Source organism: Oncorhynchus clarkii, unplaced genomic scaffold (assembly GCF_045791955.1).
Source record: "Oncorhynchus clarkii lewisi isolate Uvic-CL-2024 unplaced genomic scaffold, UVic_Ocla_1.0 unplaced_contig_460_pilon_pilon, whole genome shotgun sequence".
In the NCBI taxonomy this organism is placed as follows: domain Eukaryota; kingdom Metazoa; phylum Chordata; class Actinopteri; order Salmoniformes; family Salmonidae; genus Oncorhynchus; species Oncorhynchus clarkii.
This window is the reverse complement of record NW_027258005.1, coordinates 41,602-65,387: the sequence shown is the minus strand read 5'-3', so window position 1 is coordinate 65,387 and position 23,786 is coordinate 41,602. Positions and strand designations below refer to the sequence as shown.

The 23,786-nt window shown below is 38.1% G+C and overlaps 1 protein-coding gene across 1 annotated transcript in view; it reads right to left on the bottom strand.

The window, feature by feature from the left end:
• LOC139394468 (zinc finger protein 239-like) overlaps positions 1 to 23,786 on the bottom strand; it is a 133,352-nt gene that overhangs the window by 89,581 nt on the left and 19,985 nt on the right. Inside the window, exon 2 of the mRNA XM_071142537.1 lies at positions 21,879 to 23,035. Coding sequence (XP_070998638.1) covers positions 22,044 to 23,035 — 992 coding nt within the window. The 3' untranslated portion in view covers positions 21,879 to 22,043. Of the gene's footprint in view, positions 23,036 to 23,786 lie in introns of the transcript that reaches the window.

The following is a 23,786-nucleotide window of genomic DNA, read 5'->3' as shown; positions in this document are numbered from 1 at the left end:
ATCCACCTGTGTGTAATCAAGTCTCCGTATAAATGCACCTGCACTGTGATAGTCTCAGAGGTCCGTTAAAAGCGTAGAGAGCATCATGAAGAACAAGGAACACACCAGGCAGGTCCGAGATACTGTTGTGAAGAAGTTTAAAGCCGGATTTGGATACAAAAAGATTTCCCAAGCTTTAAACATCCCAAGGAGCACTGTGCAAGCGATAATATTGAAATGGAAGGAGTATCAGACCACTGCAAATCTACCAAGACCTGGCCGTCCCTCTAAACTTTCAGCTCATACAAGGAGAAGACTGATCAGAGATGCAGCCAAGAGGCCCATGATCACTCTGGATGAACTGCAGAGATCTACAGCTGAGGTGGGAGACTCTGTCCATAGGACAACAATCAGTCGTATATTGCACAAATCTGGCCTTTATGGAAGAGTGGCAAGAAGAAAGCCATTTCTTAAAGATATCCATAAAAAGTGTCGTTTAAAGTTTGCCACAAGCCACCTGGGAGACACACCAAACATGTGGAAGAAGGTGCTCTGGTCAGATGAAACCAAAATTGAACTTTTTGGCAACAATGCAAAACGTTATGTTTGGCGTAAAAGCAACACAGCTGAACACACCATCCCCACTGTCAAACATGGTGGTGGCAGCATCATGGTTTGGGCCTGCTTTTCTTCAGCAGGGACAGAGAAGATGGTTAAAATTGATGGGAAGATGGATGGAGCCAAATACAGGACCATTCTGGAAGAAAACCTGATGGAGTCTGCAAAAGACCTGAGACTGGGACGGAGATTTGTCTTCCAACAAGACAATGATCCAAAACATAAAGCAAAATCTACAATGGAATGGTTCAAAAATAAACATATCCAGGTGTTAGAATGGCCAAGTCAAAGTCCAGACCTGAATCCAATCGAGAATCTGTGGAAAGAACTGAAAACTGCTGTTCACAAATGCTCTCCATCCAACCTCACTGAGCTCGAGCTGTTTTGCAAGGAGGAATGGGAAAAAATCTCAGTCTCTCGATGTGCAAAACGGATAGAGACATACCCCAAGCGACTTACAGCTGTAATCGCAGCAAAAAGTGGCGCTACAAAGTATTAACTTAAGGGGGCTGAATAATTTTGCACGCCCAATTTTTCAGTTTTTGATTTGTTAAAAAAGTTTGAAATATCCAATAAATGTTGTTCCACTTCATGATTGTGTCCCACTTGTTGTTGATTCTTCACAAAAAAATACAGTTTTATATCTTTATGTTTGAAGCCTGAAATGTGGCAAAAGGTCGCAAAGTTCAAGGGGGCCGAATACTTTCGCAAGGCACTGTAGATACTTTTGTACCTGTTTCCTACAGCATCTTCACAAGCTCCTTTGCTGTTGTTCTGCGATTGATTTGCACTTTTCGCACCAAAGTACGTTCATCTCTAGGAGACAGAAAGTGTCTCCTTCCTGAGCGGTATGACGGCTGTGTGGTCCCATGGTGTTAATACTTGCGTACTATTGTTTGTACAGATGAACATGGTACCTTCAGGCATTTAGAAATTGCTCCCAAGGATGAACCAGACTTGTGGAGGTCTACAATGTTTTTCCTGAGGTCTTGGCTGATTTCTTTTGATTTTCCCATGATATCAAGCAAAGAGGCACTGAGTTTGAAGGTAGGCCTTGAAATACATCCACGGGTACACCTCCAATTGACTCAAATGATGTCAATTAGCCTATCAGAAGCTTCTAAAGCAATGACATCATTATCTGGAATGTATCAAGCTGTTTAAAGGCACAGTCAACTTAGTGTATGTAAACTTCTGACCCACTGTGATACAGTTGTGATACAGTGAATTACAAATGAAATAATCAAGTCTGTAACTTGTGTCATGCACAAAGTAGATGTCCTAACCGACTTGCCAAAACTATAGTTTGTTAACAAGAAATTTGTGGAGTGGTTGAAAAACTAGTTTTAATGACCTCAACCTAAGTGTCTGTAAACTAGTTTTAATGACCTCAACCTAAGTGTCTGTAAACTAGTTTTAATGACCTCAACCTAAGTGTCTGTAAACTAGTTTTAATGACCTCAACCTAAGTGTCTGTAAACTAGTTTTAATGACCTCAACCCAAGTGTCTGTAAACTAGTTTTAATGACTCCAACCTAAGTGTCTGTAAACTAGTTTTAATGACCTCAACCTAAGTGTCTGTAAACTAGTTTTAATGACCTCAACCTAAGTGTCTGTAAACTAGTTTTAATGACCTCAACCTAAGTGTCTGTAAACTAGTTTTAATGACCTCAACCTAAGTGTCTGTAAACTAGTTTTAATGACCTCAACCTAAGTGTCTGTAAACTAGTTTTAATGACCTCAACCTAAGTGTCTGTAAACTAGTTTTAATGACCTCAACCTAAGTGTCTGTAAACTAGTTTTAATGACCTCAACCTAAGTGTCTGTAAACTAGTTTTAATGACCTCAACCTAAGTGTCTGTAAACTAGTTTTAATGACCTCAACCTAAGTGTCTGTAAACTAATTTTAATGACCTCAACCTAAGTGTCTGTAAACTTTCGACTTCAACTGTATGTTTATTATTTCTCCCTTTTGTACTTTAACTATTTGCACAACACAACAACACTGTATACAGACATAACATGACATTTGTAATGGCTTTATTCTTTTGGAACTTCTGTGATATTTACTGTTGATTCTTTATTATTTTATAGTCAATGTCCACTAGTGGCCAACAGAATTAAAACATATTCATTGATACTTTCATTCAGATAAAAATGTTGCATTAATCAAATGTGTTTTACAATCAGCACCTTTATTTTCTCTCTAACATGGTGGAATAACACTGATGGGAACATTCAAGAGGTTGTGAATGTTTTTTGTGTTAACAACATCATCACATCTTTAGCTTGGAGACTAGAACACAAATTAACTAAATGAAACCAAAACAACTACGTTTCTCGAGGTTTCAAGGTCAGAATCAAGAAATACACACAATATTCATCCAATTTACATTTTAAAATATCTACATCATGTCATAAACATCTAAGGGTTCTAACATGGATCCAATCTATCAAAGTGTAGAATCAAAAGAAACAAAAAAAAACATTTTAAAATTATAATCTGATTTGAGATATAATTATAATCTGATTTGAGATATAATCATAATCTGATTTGAGATATAATTATAATCTGATTTGAGATATAATCATAATCTGATTTGAGATATAATCATAATCTGATTTGAGATATAATTATAATCTGATTTGAGATATAATCATAATCTGATTTGAGATATAATTATAATCTGATTTGAGATATAATCATAATCTGATTTGAGATATAATCATAATCTGATTTGAGATATAATTATAATCTGATTTGAGATATAATCATAATCTGATTTGAGATATAATCATAATCTGATTTGAGATATAATTATAATCTGATTTGAGATATAATCATAATCTGATTTGAGATATAATTATAATCTGATTTGAGATATAATCATAATCTGATTTGAGATATAATTATAATCTGATTTGAGATATAATCATAATCTGATTTGAGATATAATTATAATCTGATTTGAGATATAATTATAATCTGATTTGAGATATAATTATAATCTGATTTGAGATATAATCATAATCTGATTTGAGATATAATTATAATCTGATTTGAGATATAATCATAATCTGATTTGAGATATAATTATAATCTGATTTGAGATATAATTATAATCTGATTTGAGATATAATTATAATCTGATTTGAGATATAATTATAATCTGATTTGAGATATAATTATAATCTGATTTGAGATATAATTATAATCTGATTTGAGATATAATTATAATCTGATTTTAGATATAATCATGTCTCCAGAGGAAAAACAGGCGTATTGTTGAATAAGATTTAATATAAACAATATGGTTTAATGTGGCATAAAACAACAGTCAAACATCAGTCAGAACACAGTGACTCATCAGAACACAGTGACTCATCAGAACACAGCCTGGGAATGGGAACATGGGTAAGGCTTCACTCAAGAGTGCATTGTCTTCTTATGTTTGTTCAGGCTCCCTAAATGGGAAAAATCCTTTCCACAGAGGGAGCAATGATAAGGTTTCTCCCCGGTGTGTGTCCTCTCATGTGATTTTAGTTCCTGTGATCGTGAAAATCTCTTTCCACAATGGGGACAGGGGTAAGGCTTTTCTCCTGTGTGTGTCCTCTCATGTGATTTTAGGTCCTGTGATCGTGAAAATGTCTTTCCACAATGGCCACAGTGGTAAGGCTTTTCTCCGGTGTGGATTCTATTATGTTTGTTCAGGCTCCCTAACAGCGAAAAACTCTTTTTACACTGGGAGCAGTGGTATGGTTTCTCTCCCGTGTGTGTCCTCTCATGTGATTTTAGTTCCTGTGGTCTTGAAAATCTCTTTTCACATAGGGCACAGGGGTAAGGCGTTTCTCCTGTGTGTATTCTCTTATGAGTGTTCAGGCTCGCTAACTGCGTAAAACTTTTTTCACACTGGGAGCAGTGGTATGGTTTCTCCCCTGTGTGTGTCCTCTCATGTGATTTTAGTTGCTGTGCTCGTGTAAATCTCTTTCCACAATGGGAACATTGGAAAGGCTTTTCGCCTGTGTGTTTCCTTTCATGCTCTTTTAGGTTCCCTAACAACCTAAAACTCTGTCCACAATGGGAACAGTGGTAAGATTTTTCTCCTGTGTGCATTCTATTGTGTTTGTTCAGGCTCCATAAATGAGTAAAACACTTTCCACACTGGGAACAGAGATACGTTTTCTCCCCTGTGTGTGTCCTCTGATGCATTTTTAGGTTCTGTGATCGGGAAAATCTCTTTCCACACTGGGAACATTGGAAAGGCTTTTCTTCTGTGTGTTTCCTTTCATGCTCTTTTTGGTAAGCTAACTGGGCAAAACCTTTTCCACACACGGAGCAATGGTACGGTTTCTCCCCTGTGTGCGTCCTCTCGTGCTCCTTCAGCTTATCCAACAACTTAAAATTCTTTCCACAATGGGAACAGTGGTAAGGCTTTTCTCCTGTGTGTATTCTACTATGTTTTTTTAGGTTCTGTGATCGTGAAAATCTCTTTCCACACTGGGAGCAGTGGAAAGGTTTTCCTCCTGTGTGTTTTCTCTCATGCTTTTTTAGGTTCAATGACAACTTGAAACTCTTATTACACTGGGAGCAGTTGAGTCGTCTCACTGGTTTGGGAGTCTCTGGGTCTGGTTCCTCTGAAGGACTCTTACTGCTGTCAGAGTGACAGACTGGTCTCTCTCCTGCCAAAGACAGAGTATTTGGTTAAACAGAGAAACCTGGATGAAACCTCCACATGATAAAACCGTCTTCCTATGAGGTTTAATCTAGACTAGATTAAACAGTACACTTGGAACATGAATGCCGATTGGTTAATAGCCATTAGTTATTCACAATACTACCCGGGTAATGGCTGTTAACCCATTATTTACCATTCTAGTAACAACCCAACAATTAACCACTAGCGGTCACTATAGCAAGTAAATGTTGGAAACAAACATTCTAGCCCCATCTAAACCCCTTATGTACCATTCTAGCCCCATCTTAACCCGGTATGTACCATTATAGCCCCATCTTAACCCCTTATGTACCGTTCTAGTAACAAACCAACAATTAGCCACTATCTTTTCATTATAGCAGGTAAAGGGAGATTACATAGGAATAAATACATATTTTCCATACATTTCTATTGAATAATAAATCACCAGAATACGTTCTATACATATTGTCTGTACGAATACAAAATGCAGAGGTCAGAGGTCAGATAGCAAGGTTTAGAACAAGTCCCTTCTGTTACAAACCAAATGCTGGACTAGAAACATGGGGTAATAATGTTGAGTTTCTTTTTTCCAGTGGAAAATAGTTTATGAATTGCCTGGCTGGACAGTGGAGATTAGTTTATGAATTACCTGGCAGGGCTGTGGGACAGTGGAGATTAATTTATAAATTGCCTGGCTGGGCTGTGGAACAGTGGAGATTAGTTTATAAATTGCCTGGCTGGGCTGTGGAATAGTGGAGATTAGTTTATGAATTTCCTGGGAGAGCTGTGGGACAGTGGAGATTAGTTGATGAGCATAGCTCAGTACAGTAGAGGAGAGCATAGCTCAGCACAGTAGAGGAGAGTATAGCTCAGTAGAGGAGAGTATAGCTCAGTATAGGAGAGCATAGCTCAGCACAGTAGAGGAAAGTATAGCTCAGTATAGGAGAGTATAGCTCATTACAGTATAGGAGAGCATAGCTCAGTACAGTAGAGGAGAGCATAGCTCAGTATAGGAGAGTATAGCTCAGTACAGTAAAGGAGAGCATAGCTCAGTACAGTATAGGAGAGCATAGCTCAGTACAGTAGAGGAGAGTATAGCTCAGCTCAGTATAGGAGAGTATAGCTCAGTACAGTAGAGTAGAGTCCAGCACAGTACAGTATAGCCCAGTACAGTATAGCTCAGTACAGTAGAGTATAGCTCAGTACAATACAGTAGAGTATAGCTCAGTACAATACAGTAGAGTATAGCTCGGTAGAGTAGAGTATAGCTCAGTAGAGTAGAGTATAGCTCAGTAGAGTAGAGTATAGCTCAGTACAGCAGAGTATAGCTCGGTACAGTAGAGTATAGCTCGGTACAGTAGAGTATAGCTCGGTACAGTAGAGTATAGCTCAGTACAGTAGAGTATAGCTTGGTACAGTAGAGTATAGCTCAGTAGAGTAGAGTATAGCTCAGCACAGTACAGTAGAGTATAGCTCAGTACAGTAGAGTATAGCTCAGTACAGTAGAGTATAGCTTGGTACAGTAGAGTATAGCTCAGCACAGTAGAGTATAGCTCAGTACAGTAGAGTATAGCTTGGTACAGTAGAGTATAGCTCAGTAGAGTAGAGTATAGCTCAGCACAGTACAGTAGAGTATAGCTCAGTAGAGTATAGCTCAGTAGAGTAGAGTATAGCGCAGTACAGTAGAGTATAGTTCAGTAGAGTATAGCTCAGTAGAGTAGAGTATAGCTCAGTACAATACAGTAGAGTATAGCTCGGTAGAGTAGAGTATAGCTCAGTAGAGTAGAGTATAGCTCAGTACAGTAGAGTATAGCTCAGTAGAGTATAGCTCAGTAGAGAAGAGTATAGCTCGGTACAGTAGAGTATAGCTCAGTAGAGTATAGCTCAGTAGAGTAGAGTATAGCTCAGAACAGTAGAGTATAGCTCGGTACAGTAGAGTATAGCTCAGTAGAGTATAGCTCAGCACAGTAGAGTATAGCTCAGTAGAGTAGAGTATAGCTCAGTACAGTAGAGTATAGCTCAGTAGAGTATAGCTCAGTAGAGAAGAGTATAGCTCGGTACAGTAGAGTATAGCTCAGTAGAGTATAGCTCAGTAGAGTAGAGTATAGCTCAGAACAGTAGAGTATAGCTCGGTACAGTAGAGTATAGCTCAGTAGAGTATAGCTCAGTAGAGTATAGCTCAGTAGAGTATAGCTCAGCACAGTAGAGTATAGCTCAGCACAGTAAAGTATAGCTCAGTAGAGTAGAGTATAGCTCAGTACAGTACAGTAAATGGATGGACAGACCAGTGAGCTGAAAGTCACTACGGACAGACCAGTGAGCTGATAGTCACTACGGACAGACCAGTGAGCTGCCAGTCACTATGGACAGACCAGTGAGCTGATAGTCACTACGGACAGACCAGTGAGCTGCCAGTCACTATGGACAGACCAGTGAGCTGCCAGTCACTATGGACAGACCAGTGAGCTGCCAGTCACTATGGACAGACCAGTGAGCTGCCAGTCACTACGGACAGACCAATGAGCTGATAGTCACTATGGACAGACCAGTGAGCTGCCAGTCACTACGGACAGACCAATGAGCTGATAGTCACAATGGACAGACCAGTGAGCTGCCAGCCACCATCTGAATTAGGCCCACAGAATTAAACCTAGGAGGAGCAGCTTTGAATGTCTGGTGGCTTAACGTTGGGCCCAAGCCAGCTAGCTAACTAACCAGCTTGTTTGTGCAGAGCAGCAACATCATTAAAAAACGCATCCCACCTTTTTGTAGTTAATAAATCCAATGTGAAACGTTTAACTGTAGTGTCCTTATCTGTCATTGAAAAAGTGAATCCATTCTTGTCTAATTAAACATCTCTCACCCTGATTTATGAATCACGCTTGTAAAGATGTCAGTAGGCTACAGGGTGGTTCCCAAACTGTGGGACACGACCCCCCTAGGGGTACAACCCCCTCCAGGGGCACGAACGACCCCCCCTAGGGGCACGAGGGGTCGGTTGGGGACTAAAAGTGGTCCTTGTCAATAGAGTTGTATGGTTTGTTAAACTTTGAAATCAATGGTTTCTGTCAGGCAAACATTTTAAGTGAGTCTCAGCACAATTAAATCTAATAATACATATTTATCTTCCAGAGATGATAGTCCATAGTGTTCCATAGCGTTCCATAGTGTTCCATAGTGTTCCATAGCGTTCCATAGTGTTCCATAGCGTTCCATAGCGTTCCATAGCGTTCCATAGCGTTCCATAGCGTTCCATAGCGTTCCATAGTGTTCCATAGCGTTCCATAGCGTTCCATAGCGTTCCATAGCGTTCCATAGTGTTCCATAGCGTTCCATAGTGTTCCATAGCGTTCCATAGTGTTCCATAGTGTTACAAAGTTCACCTTCACACAGGGGTGTGAAGGTGAACGGAAAGGCACTGGAGCAAAGAATCGCCCTTGCTGTCTCTGCCTGGCCGGTTCCGCTCTCTCCACTGGGATTCTCTGCCTCTAACCCTATTACAGGGGCTGAGACACTGGCTTACTGGTGCTCTTCCATGCCGTCCCTAGGAGGGGTGCGTCACTTAAGTGGGTTGTGCCATGGCGGAGATCTTTTTGGGCTATACTTGGACTTGTCTCAGGATGGTAAGTTGGTGGTTGAAGATATCCCTCTAGTGGTGTGGGGGCTGTGCTTTGGCAAAGTGGGTGGGGTTATATCCTTCATGTTTGGCCCTGTCCGGGGGTATCATCGGACGGGCCACAGTGTCTCCCGACCCGACCCCTCCTGTCTCAGCCTCCAGTATTTATGCTGCAGTAGTTTATGTGTCGGGGGGCTAGGGCCAGTCTGTTATATCTGGAGTATTTCTCCTGTCTTATCCGGTGTCCTGTGTGAATTTAAGTATGCACTCTAATTTTATCTCTCTCTTTCGTTCCCTCTTTCGTAGGACCTGTGCCTCAGGACTACATGGCCTGATAACTCCTTGTTGTCCTCAGTCCACCTGGCAGTGCTGCTGCTCCAGATTCAACTGTTCTGCCTGCGGCTATGGAACCCTGACCTGTTCACCGGACGTGCTACAGGTCCCAGAACTGCTGTTTTCAACTCTCTAGAGACAGCAGGAGTGGTAGAGATACTCTGAATGATCGGCTATGAAAAGCAAACTGACATTTACTCCTGAGGTGCTGACCTGTTGCACCCTTGACAACCACTGTGATTATTATTATTTGACCCTGCTGGTCATCTATGAACATTTGAACATCTAGGCCATGTTCTGTTATAATCTCTATCTGGCACAGCCAGAAGAGGTCTGGCCACCCCTCATAGCCTGGTTCCTCTCTAGGTTTCTTCCTAGGTTTTGACTTTTCTAGGTAGTTTCTCCTAGCCACCGTGCTTCTACACCTGTATCGCTTGCTCTTTGGGGTTTTAGGCTGGGTTTCTGTACAGCACTTTGAGATATCAGATGATGTACGAAGGGCTATATAAATACATTTGATTTATTAACGTTTTATTGGCCGCGCCGTCTATTTGTAGCTTTCACAAAGATATTACTCACTGTTGTTAATCAGATCTCCCGTCTCCTCTTCTTCTTCTTCTAATGTGACAGTAATCTCCCCCACTTCTTTCATTACAAAAACGTCTTCCTCTTCTTTCACTGTGACAGTCATCTCCTCTTTCTCTTCCTCCTCTTCTTTTACTGTGACATCCTCCTCCTCTTTCACTCTGAACGCGTCTTCATCTTCTGTCAATTTAACCTCTTTCTCTTCTTCTTTCACTGTAACAGCCTCAACCTCTGTTTCTTGTTTTACTGTGACATCCTCTTCTTCCTTCTCCTCTTTCACGACAATGTTCAGCCCCAGAGTTTCTTTCTCCGTCCAGCAGATCCCCTCGTTTAGTGAGCTCATGGTCGGGATGTTAGCTAGATAGCTAGCTAGTTAGCATTAGTGACTAGACTAGCACTACTGCTAATTTACCCAGCTAGCTAGCTGACTAACAACAACGTAAATATTTAATGAAAAGGTGTAACTAGCTAGTAGATACTACAAGTGTGTTTAACACACAGTCGCTAATATAAAACGAAAGCATTTAAAAATCTGCTATGTTGGCTAGAAAGCTACCGAGGTGAATAACTCGCTTTTCTTGTATGAAGAAGCGTCCCGTCCATTAGATTATACGTCACACCGGCAGCATTGCCCTGAAACAGGCCCATCGCCACCTGGTGGCTGGGAGGGTAACAGTCAAGGGACATTTTTATTTTATTTTGAGACACTTAATTATATTTTGTATTTATTTATTCATATAATATTGAGACGTATAAAGAAAAGCATGTGTCGATTAGCGAATATCTTTAACAATTTACTCCTGCACATTTAGAAAATCAAACAAACAGATAGGTTAGCTAGATCCCATTGGTCCAAACTGCTCCTACACGGTGTAACAGTACTGAGTAGGTCCAAACTGCTCCTACACGGTGTAACAGTACTGAGTAGGTCCAAACTGCTCCTACACGGTGTAACAGTACTGAGTAGGTCCAAACTGCTCCTACACGGTGTAACAGTACTGAGTAGGTCCAAACTGCTCCTACACGGTGTAACAGTACTGAGTAGGTCCAAACTGCTCCAACACGGTGTAACAGAACTGAGTAGGTCCAAACTGCTCCTACACGGTGTAACAGTACTGAGTAGGTCCAAACTGCTCCTACACGGTGTAACAGTACTGAGTAGGTCCAAACTGCTCCTACACGGTGTAACAGTACTGAGTAGGTCCAAACTGCTCCTACACGGTGTAACAGTACTGAGTAGGTCCAAACTGCTCCTACACGGTGTAACAGTACTGAGTAGGTCCAAACTGCTCCTACACGGTGTAACAGTACTGAGTAGGTCCAAACTGCTCCTACACGGTGTAACAGTACTGAGTAGGTCCAAACTGCTCCTACACGGTGTAACAGTACTGAGTAGGTCCAAACTGCTCCTACACGGTGTAACAGTACTGAGTAGGTCCAAACTGCTCCTACACGGTGTCACAGTACTGAGTAGGTCCAAACTGCTCCTACATGCTGTAACAGTACTGAGTAGGTCCAAACTGCTCCTACACGGTGTAACAGTACTGAGTAGGTCCAAACTGCTCCTACACGGTGTAACAGTACTGAGTAGCTCCAAACTGCTCCTACACGGTGTAACAGTACTGAGTAGGTCCAAACTGCTCCTACACGGTGTAACAGTACTGAGTAGGTCCAAACTGCTCCTACACGGTGTAACAGTACTGAGTAGGTCCAAACTGCTCCTACACGGTGTAACAGTACTGAGTAGGTCCAAACTGCTCCTACATGCTGTAACAGTACTGAGTAGGTCCAAACTGCTCCTACATGGTGTAACAGTACTGAGTAGGTCCAAACTGCTCCTACACGGTGTCACAGTACTGAGTAGGTCCAAACTGCTCCTACACGGTGTAACTGTACTGAGTAGGTCCAAACTGCTCTTACGCGGTGTAACAGTACTGAGTAGGTCCAAACTGCTCCTACACGGTGTCACAGTACTGAGTAGGTCCAAACTGCTCCTACACGGTGTAACAGTACTGAGTAGGTCCAAACTGCTCCTACACGGTGTAACAGTACTGAGTAGGTCCAAACTGCTCCTACACAGTGTAACAGTACTGAGTAGGTCCAAACTGCTCCTACACGGTGTAACAGTACTGAGTAGGTCCAACCTGCTCCAACACGGTGTAACAGTACTGAGTAGGTCCAAACTGCTCCTACACGGTGTAACAGTACTGAGTAGGTCCAAACTGCTCCTACACGGTGTAACAGTACTGAGTAGGTCCAAACTGCTCCTACACGGTGTAACAGTACTGAGTAGGTCCAAACTGCTCCTACACGGTGTAACAGTACTGAGTAGGTCCAAACTGCTCCTACACGGTGTAACAGTACTGAGTAGGTCCAAACTCCTCCTACACGGTGTAACAGTACTGAGTAGGTCCAAACTGCTCCTACACGGTGTCACAGTACTGAGTAGGTCCAAACTGCTCCTACATGGTGTAACAGAACTGAGTAGGTCCAAACTGCTCCTACACGGTGTAACAGTACTGAGCTGTGTTCAGTATGGAAAAGTACTAGAACGTTCAATTAAATATTAACGGTGCTGTACTGAGCGACTAGTTGAAAAACAGGGAGGGAGTTGTGGGTTCAAAATGGACCACTGCCTTTAAACTGCATTACTCATTACCCAGAGAAAACTAACCAATGAGGTGGGTCTTTCCACATTCTACCAACCTGATGTTTCTACTACAGTGAATATTAACCAATGAGGTGGGTCTTTCCACATTCTACCAACCTGATGTTTCTACTACAGCGAATATTAACCAATGAGGTGCGTCTTTCCACATCCTACAGACCCAACAGATGTTTCTACTACAGGGAATATTAGCCAATGAGGTGGGTCTTTCCACATTATACCAACCCAACAGATGTTTCTACTACAGTGAATATTAACCAATGAGGTGGGTCTTTCCACATCCTACAGACCCAACAGATGTTTCTACTACAGGGAATATTAACCAATGAGGTGGGTCTTTCCACATTATACCAACCCAACAGATGTTTCTACTACAGTGAATATTAACCAATGAGGTGGGTCTTTCCACATCCTACAGACCCAACAGATGTTTCTACTACAGGGAATATTAACCAATGAGGTGGGTCTTTCCACACGTTACCAACCCAACATACAGTACCAGTCAAACGTTTGGACACACCGACTCATTCCAGGGTTTTTCTTTATTTCCTTAATAGTGAAGACATCAACATTATGAAATAACACATATGGGATCATGTAGTAACCAAAACAAGTGTTCAACCAAGTGTTAAATCAAAATATATTTTATATTTCAGATTCTTCAAAGTTGCCACCCACTTTGCCTTGATGACAGCTTTGCAGTAGCTTGTGGAGGATTCCCCAGTAGCTTGTGGAGGATTCCCCAGTAGCTTGTGGAGGATTCCCCAGTAGCTTGTGGAAGATTCCCCAGTAGCTTGTGGAGGATTCCCCAGTAGCTTGTGGAGGATTCCCCAGTAGCTAGTGGAGGATTCCCCAGTAGCTTGTGGAGGATTCCCCAGTAGCTTGTGGAGGATTCCCCAGTTGCTATTGGAGGATTCCCCAGTTGCTTGTTGATGATTCCCCAGTATCTTGTGGATGATTCCCCTGTAGCTTGTGGAGGATTCCCCTGTAGCTTGTGGAGGATTCCCCAGTAGCTTGTGGAGGATTCCCCATTAGCTTGTGGAGGATTCCCCAGTAGCTTGTGGTGGACTCAGTAGTTTGTGGAGGATTCCCCAGTAGCTTGTGGAGGATTCCCCAGTAGCTTGTGGATGATTCCCCAGTAGCTTGTGGAGGATTCCTCAGTAGCTTGTGGTGGACTCCCCAGTAGCTTGTGGAGGATTCCCCATTAGCTTGTGGAGGATTCCCCAGTAGCTTGTGGAGGATTCCCCAGTAGCTTGTGGAGGATTCCCCAGTAGCTTGTGGAGGATTCCATTCCCCAGTAGCATCTCTCTCTCCTCTCCCCTCTCTTTTCTTCTCTCACTCTGTCTCTCTCTATTATCGAGAACTTTTTTGTAATTAAATATGATTTTTGTGTGTCTATCTTTTGTGTCTTTGTCTATACGTTTATTTATGTTTACAACAAGCAATGGGAAGATATCAGAACAGAAACGTTGGGGAATAACAACATAATGTACGGGATACATGTGTACTGTAGTGAAACCATCTCTTTAGTAATGCAAGGTCTCTTTCATCATTATGTGAAACATCAATTACTATGGAAATGCTGGGATGTGTTTTTCTATGAAAAGGAAGTTTATTGTAACTATGATGTTTATATACGACACGGATTACAATCATCATCCTGAATATTAAGGCTACACTCCATGTTACACACACAGACACTCAACCATGCAAACTGGCTGGGTTATTCTTTATTTCAGACATCACACATTATAGTCTTACTCTAATCCAGGCATCGTACAAACACAGACACTCAACCATGCAAACTGGCTGGGTTATTCTTTATTTCAGACATCACACATTATAGTCTTACTCTAATCCAGACATCGTACACACACAGACACTCAACCATGCAAACTGGCTGGGTTATTCTTTATTTCAGACATCACACATTATAGTCTTACTCTAATCCAGGCATCGTACACACACAGACACTCAACCATGCAAACTGGCTGGGTTATTCTTTATTTCAGACATCACACATTATAGTCTTACTCTAATCCAGACATCGTACACACACAGACACTCAACCATGCAAACTGGCTGGGTTATTCTTTATTTCAGACATCACACATTATAGTCTTACTCTAATCCAGGCATCGTACACACACAGACACTCAACCATGCAAACTGGCTGGGTTATTCTTTATTTCAGACATCACACATTATAGTCTTACTCTAATCCAGACATCGTACACACTCTCACTAAATCACATCCAGTATCATACACATCAACCTACTCAGATCTACTAGACACGTAACATCTTGACAAAATTTTCTAACATCCGTGGCATTGGCTCACAGGCAAACAGAACCAAACAAATGGTTGCTCGAACGTGCTTCTTGAATTCTAAACATCAGACATTTGAAATCTCTATTTTTGACCTTCAGAATACCTCTGATGGCAGTAACTTTACAAGCACTAATTCTGGTCCATTTAGACTGAGAATAGTGTCTAGTTACAGTAAGGGCTACAATAAGTATAGCCGGTTAGAATTGTAACGGTTTGAGAGATTATAGGAAAAGATCAGTCTTTATGCGGCTGAAGGAAAAGGAATATAACATTTACTATTTACAGGAAACTCGATCTACATCCTGAGATGAAATTGCGTGGAAAAAGGAAATGGGGTTGGTGAAATAATGTTCTGTCATGGACAAAGGAACTCAAAAGGTGTGATGATATTAATTATCAAAAATGTCGATCCGAATGTGTAAACAGTCAACAATTATTCGCAAGGAAGGTGGCTCCTTTTCAATATAAAAGTGGATGGAAAAACAGATCATCTATATGTTATTAATCTACACGGTATTAATCTATATAGTATTAATCTATATGGTATTACTCTATATGGTATTAATCTATATGGTATTAATATATATGGTATTAATATATATGGTATTACTCTATATGGTATTAATCTATATGGTATTAATCTATATGGTATTAATCTATATGGTATCACTCTATATGGTATTAATCTATATGGTATTAATCTATATGGTATTAATCTATATGGTATTAATCTATATGGTATTACTCTATGTGGTATTAATCTATATGGTATTAATCTATATGGTATTAATCTATATGGTATTAATCTATATGATATTAATCTATATGGTATTAATCTATATGGTATTAATCTATATGGTATTACTCTATATGGTATTAATCTATATGGTATTAATCTATATGGTATTAATCTATATGGTATTAATCTATATGGTATTAATCTATATGGTATTGCTCTATATGGTATTCATCTATATGGTATTGCTCTATATGGTATTAATCTATATGGTATTAATCTATATGGTATTAATCTATATGGTATTACTCTATATGGTATTAACCTATATGGTATTGCTCTATATGGTATTAATCTATATGGTATTAATCTATATGGTATTACTCTATATGGTATTAATCTATATGGTATTAATCTATATGGTATTACTCTATATGGTATTAATCTATATGGTATTAATCTATATGGTATTAATCTATATGGTATTAATCTATTTGGTATTAATCTATATGGTATTAATCTATATGGTATTAATCTATATGGTATTACTCTATATGGTATTAATCTATATGGTATTGCTCTATATGGTATTAATCTATATGGTATTAATCTATATGGTATTACTCTATATGGTATTAATCTATATGGTATTAATCTATATGGTATTAATCTATATGGTATTACTCTATATGGTATTAATCTATATGGTATTAATCTATATGGTATTGCTCTATATGGTATTAATCTATTTGGTATTAATCTATATGGTATTAATCTATATGGTATTAATCTATATGGTATTACTCTATATGGTATTAATCTATATGGTATTACTCTATATGGTATTAATCTATATGGTATTAATCTATACGGTATTAATCTATAATGTATTAATCTATATGGTATTAATCTATATGGTATTAATCTATATGGTATTACTCTATATGGTATTGCTCTATATGGTATTAATCTATATGGTATTAATCTATATGGTATTAATCTATATGGTATTAATCTAATCTATATGGTATTAATCTATATGGTATTGCTCTATATGGTATTAATCTATATGGCATTACTCTATATGGTATTAATCTATATGGTATTAATCTATATGGTATTAATCTATATGGTATTACTCTATATGGTATTAATCTATATGGTATTAATCTATATGGTATTAATCTATATGGTATTAATCTATATGGTATTAATCCATATGGTATTAATCTATATGGTATTACTCTATATGGTATTAATCTATATGGTATTAATCTATATGGTATTACTCTATATGGTATTACTCTATATGGTATTAATCTATATGGTATTAATCTATATGGTATTGCTCTATATGGTATTAATCTATTTGGTATTAATCTATATGATATTACTCTATATGGTATTAATCTATATGGTATTAATCTATATGGTATTAATCTATATGGTATTACTCTATATGGTATTAATCTATATGGTATTACTCTATATGGTATTAATCTATATGGTATTAATCTATATGGTATTAATCTATATGGTATTAATCTATATGGTATTACTCTATATGGTATTGCTCTATATGGTATTAATCCTATATGGTATTAATCTATATGGTATTAATCTATATGGTATTAATCTAATCTATATGGTATTAATCTATATGGTATTGCTCTATATGGTATTAATCTATATGGTATTAATCTATATGGTATTAATCTATATGGTATTAATCTATATGGTATTAATCCATATGGTATTAATCTATATGGTATTACTCTATATGGTATTAATCTATATGGTATTAATCTATATGGTATTACTCTATATGGTATTACTCTATATGGTATTAATCTATATGGTATTAATCTATATGGTATTGCTCTATATGGTATTAATCTATTTGGTATTACTCTATATGATATTACTCTATATGGTATTAATCTATATGGTATTACTCTATATGGTATTAATCTATATGGTATTACTCTATATGGTATTAATCTATATGGTATTACTCTATATGGTATTAATCTATATGGTATTAATCTATACGGTATTCATCTATATGGTATTAATCTATATGGTATTAATCTATATGGTATTAATCTAATCTATATGGTATTAATCTATATGGTATTGCTCTATATGGTATTAATCTATATGGTATTAATCTATATGGTATTAATCTATATGGTATTAATCTATATGGTATTAATCCATATGGTATTAATCTATATGGTATTACTCTATATGGTATTAATCTATATGGTATTAATCTATATGGTATTACTCTATATGGTATTACTCTATATGGTATTAATCTATATGGTATTAATCTATATGGTATTGCTCTATATGGTATTAATCTATTTGGTATTACTCTATATGATATTACTCTATATGGTATTAATCTATATGGTATTACTCTATATGGTATTAATCTATATGGTATTACTCTATATGGTATTAATCTATATGGTATTACTCTATATGGTATTAATCTATATGGTATTAATCTATACGGTATTCATCTATATGGTATTAATCTATATGGTATTAATCTATATGGTATTACTCTATATGGTATTGCTCTATATGGTATTAATCCTATATGGTATTAATCTATATGGTATTAATCTATATGGTATTAATCTAATCTATATGGTATTAATCTATATGGTATTGCTCTATATGGTATTAATCTATATGGTATTAATCTATATGGTATTAATCTATATGGTATTAATCTAATCTATATGGTATTAATCTATATGGTATTACTCTATATGGTATTGCTCTATATGGTATTAATCTATATGGTATTAATCTATATGGTATTAATCTATATGGTATTAATTTAATCTATATGGTATTAATCTATATGGTATTAATCTATATGGTATTAATGTATATGGTATTAATCTATATGGTATTCATCTATATGGTATTAATCTATATGGTATTAATCTATATGGTCCAAATCAGGATGATCCATACTTATTAGAAAACATTTATACCAATTTATTGAATTTACAGGCAACAAATGATCATCCTATTATGCTAGTAGACTATAACACAGTGTTAAGTACCTCAATGGACCGTAAAGCTAATCACTCATCACCGTGCCCTTACGGAGATCACAAATATTATGGACTAACAACCCCTGACCTATTACGATATACATGGAGGAGACATAATTAAGCTAGTCGTCTTGACTACTTTCTTGTCTCTTTCTCTCTCGCATCAAAGGTTAAACAAGTATTGATTAGGAGACAGAATGTGATCAGACCATCATCTAATTGGCCTTCATGTGGATGGGGATATTGAAATTTTATCAAAGTCTACTGCAGGACAATTTATTCTTAAATAAGACTAAATAATTTATAACTGTTTTTTTCCCAGTACAATATAGGTTCAGCAGCAAATCCCCTTATTGTTTGGGATACCTGTAAATGTAGCTTTCAGAGGTCATTCAATTCAATATTCATCAATAATAATTAAAAAAAAGTTGTTTCTGCCTAAAGAGACAAGACTAACCATGGAAATACATGAATCTATAGTTCAGGTAGATAGCAATAAAAACAATACTACAGAGATACAAAATAGGTTAGAGAAAAAAACAAAAAAGAACTTGAGGAACTTATTCAAAAACGATCTAATGTAATCTATTACAAAAATAAAGCAAATGAATATGGAGAAAAATGCACCAAATTCTTCCTGAATCTCCAACACAGCAACCCTAACAAAAATAATTGGCAGAAACTTATTAAAGACAAAGTCATCTATGATTCTCAGAATTATATTTTAAAAGAGGAAGCTAAATATTTTAAGCAGATATGTTCCTTTCCGTCTCATGCTCTGAATGATGACTACTGTAAGGAATTCTTTCCCCCAAAAAAATAAAATGGAAAATTAACAAATGCACAGAAAGACCATTGCGAGGGCCAAATTACAGAGGAATAATTTTTGAGGCTAGTAAATCCTTTTAGTCTGGAAAAACCCCAGAGCTTGATGGCATACAGGTAGAGGTATATCAAGCCTTTTTTGATATACTCAAAGCTCCATTATTAGCTTGTTTTAATATAGAAATGGTAGTCTGTCAGGTACTCAGCAGGAAGGTCTGATTTCACTATTATTAAAACAAGACCCAGATGGCAAATATAAAGACACAGTCTATCTAAAAAAAAACTGAAGGCCCCTTAAACTTCAACGTTGTGATGCAAAAAATACTAGCGAAATGCATAGTACTCAGATTTAAAAAATGGTTTTACCAGGTATTGTTCATCCTGATCAGACAGGTTTTTAACATGGGAAGATACATTGGAGATAAAATACGACAACTACTAGAAATAATAGAACACCATGAAACATCTAAGAAGTCAGGCCTGGTATTTATAGCAGATTTTGAAAAGGCCTTTGATAAAGCAAGACTGGATTTTATTTATACATGCCTGGACTTTTAACATTTTGTTGAGTCTCTTATTCAATAGGTAAAAGTTATGTGTAGCACAACCCCAGCTGTGAAATAGTAAACACGCGGCAACTTCTCAGAGAGTGTTGAATTGTCAAAGAGTTAAACAAGGGTGTCCGCTGTCCACATATCGATTCGTTACGGCCATCTAAATGCCAGCTATTAACATCAGATCAAATAACAACTGTAGTGGCTTCCTTACATATTGACCACAGCCACTGCCCAAACCTGAAGCACGCTTGTTTCGGACGCGTACAGTCCACATTCTAAGTTCCCAACCGACAAAAAAAAAACATCCAATGACATCCAGGGATATGGTGCAACAAAAAAAGGTTTATTCTTCTTATATCTCACAAATAAATTATTATCCAATCAACTTAAAAGCATAGATTTACTAGATGTGAAAAACACATAAAAACGGCCTGTTCATATGTCTGTATGGTGAAAAGACTATACCGCACCCGCGTCTAGCTAGGACTCTCCTCACCCCGAAGTCCAAAACTTCCTGCCTTTATCCTATCACTAACACACTTACCACAGTACAATGAATGGGCGAGAGGGGAGGGGGAGGAGACAAACACTAAGTTACACTAATAAAGGAACATACCTCAATCAGACAAATGTAAATCATAAAAGGTACCTAATACTAATACACCATATACACTCATATTTCATATATTTACACACACGTACATGGAGCTCTTGTATGTTCGGTCTTTTATACCAACATGTCCAAATCGGCTCTAACATCATAAATCATGACATCATAACAACAACATTAGAGGAAATCGGCTCTAACATCATAAATCATGACATCATAACAACAACATTAGAGGAAATCGGCTCTAACATCATAAATCATGACATCATGACAACAACATTAGAGGAAATCGGCTCTAACATCATAAATCATGACATCATAACAACAACATTAGAGGAAATCGGCTCTAACATCATAAATCATGACATCATGACAACAACATTAGAGGAAATCGGCTCTAACATCATAAATCATGACATCATAACATCAACATTAGAGGAAATCGGCTCTAACATCATAAATCATGACATCATAACATCAACATTAGAGGAAATCGGCTCTAACATCATAAATCATGACATCATAACATCAACATTAGAGGAAATCGGCTCTAACATCATAAATCATGACATCATAACAACAACATTAGAGGCTTAAAAAACAAAAAGGTGTCCGATGACTCAAGTTTTATATTAAGTCCGCAAGCTGTCTCACTGTCTCATTGAAGATAACTTTTCTGGACTCCTAATTATGACAAGTCTACAATATTACGTATTGGACCTTTACAAAAAACAGCTTTTACATGATCCTGTAGTTTACCTGTAAAATGGGCTGATGGTGAAGTAGACATACTTGGTATTCATTTCACTAAATATAAATAATATTAAATAATAATAATATAATAATATAAATGGTTTGAGTTCTCGATTTGACTTGTTGGGAGATCTGTCGACATCCCTTTGGGCGGGACGCTTGACCCTGGTTGCTCCTGTGGGTCACTCTGGACGGGAGTCTGCTAGATGACTGAATGTAATGTAAATGTTGAACGGCTTCGCTGCAGGTAGATTGTATGTTGTAATAATCCACAAGAAAAAAAAAGAAAAAAAAACAATTGCTATTGGTTCCGCAATGCAGACAGCCTTTACGGCTGACACCGCAAGTTAGTGTCCTGGATTCCTGTTAAGTAGCAATTAGCTGCTAGCCATCATGAAAATGGAGCAGACAAATGCTAGCAGTGTTTTATCCACAGCTGGGCACAAATGTTTTTTATTGTTCATCTTTAGTTTTTTATATCCTCTTCTGTTTCTTGTAAATATTTCAGTTTTTGTTTTCATTGTTTTTTCCTGTGAAGCCCATTGTGTTCCACTCCATGTCTGACATGTGCTGAATAAATATAGCTTGGTTAGATGTGATGTGAATTTAGGTCATGTGATCGGGAAAATATAGTTCCACAGCGGGAACGGTTCTCTAACTGCGTGTGATTCTTTCCACACTGGGACCAACTGTGTGGTTTTTCCCCTGTGTGTGTAATTGTGTGTTTTCTTCCCCCGTGTGTTTCCTTTTATGTGATTTTAGGTCATGTGATCGTGAATATCTCTTTCCGCACAAGGCGCAATGGTAAAGCTTCTTCCCCGCGTGTGTCTTCTCATGCTCCCTCATGTTATCTAACGACCTAAAGAATTTTCCACAATGGGAACAGGGGTAAGGCTTCTCCCCAGAGTGTATTTTCTTATGTTTGTTCAGGTTCCCTAAATGCAAAAAACACTTTCCACACTGGGAACAACTGTGTGGTTTTTCCCCTGTGTGTGTCCGCTCATGTGATCTCAGGTCATGTGATCGTAAGAAACTATTTCCACACTGAGAGCAATGGTAAGATTTCTCCCCGGTGTGCGTCATCTCATGCTTTCTTAAGTCTGATGATGTTGAAAATCTCTTTCCACAATTGGAGCAGTGGTAAGGCTTTTCTCCTGTGTGTTTCTTCTCGTGATCTTTCAGGTTCCCTAACTTGGTAAAATCCTTACCACACAGGGAGCAATGGTAAGGTTTCTCCCCTGTGTGTGTCCTCTCATGCGTTTTCAGGTTACCTGACAACCTAAAATTCTTTCCACAATGGGAACAGGGGTAAGGCTTCTCTCCAGAGTGTATTCTCTTATGTTTGTTCAGGTTCCCTAAATGGGAAAAAAGCTTTCCACACTGTGAGCAATTGTGTGGTTTTTCCCCTGTGTGTGTCCTCTCATGTGATTTTAGGTCATGTGATCGTGAGAATCTATTTCCACACTGGGAGCATTGGAAGGGCTTTTCTCCTGTGTGTTTCCTTTCATGCTCTTTCAGCTTCCATAACCACTTAAAACTCATATTACACTGGGAGCAGTGGTGTTGCATCACTGGATTGGGCGTCTCAGAGTCTGGTTCCCCTGAAGGGCTCTTTCTGCTGTCAGATGGAGAATCTGGTCTCTCTCCTGCCAAAGACAAAAGGAGTATTTAGTTAAACAGAGTATTTAGTTAAACAGACAGACCTGACTGAAACCTCCATTATAAAACTTTTCCTATGAGGTTTAATCCAGACTAGATCGCTCATTATGAAACACAAAATGTGGATCCTGGATGCTGATTGGTTGATAGCTGTTAGTTATTCACATTAATCGCAGTTAATGGCTGTTAACAGTTCCATTTGAATAATTCCTACACATCCACTGTTCCACAGCCCAGCCAGGAAATTCATAAACTAATCTCCACTGTCCCACAGCCCAGCCTGGCCATTGATAAACTAATCTCCACTGTCCCACAGCCCAGCCAGGAAATTCATAAACTAATCTCCACTTAATGGCTAATTGCTGGTTTGCTACTAGAATGATACATATGGGTTTAAGTTAAGATGGGGCTACAATGGTACATAAGGGGTTAAGATGGGGTTAGAATGGTAGATAAGGGGTTAAGATGGGGTTAGAATGGTACATAAGGGGTTAAGATGGGGCTAGAATAGTACATAAGGGGTTATTAAGATGGGGATAGAATGGGACATAAGGGGTTAAGATTGGGATAGAATGGTAGATAAGGGGTTAAGATGGGGCTAGAATGGTACATAATGGGTTAAGGTGGGGCTAGAATGGTACATACGGGTTAAGATTGGGCTCGAATGGTACATAAGGGGTTAAGGTGGGGCTATAATGGTAAATACGGGTTAAGGTGGGGTTAGAATGGTACATAAGA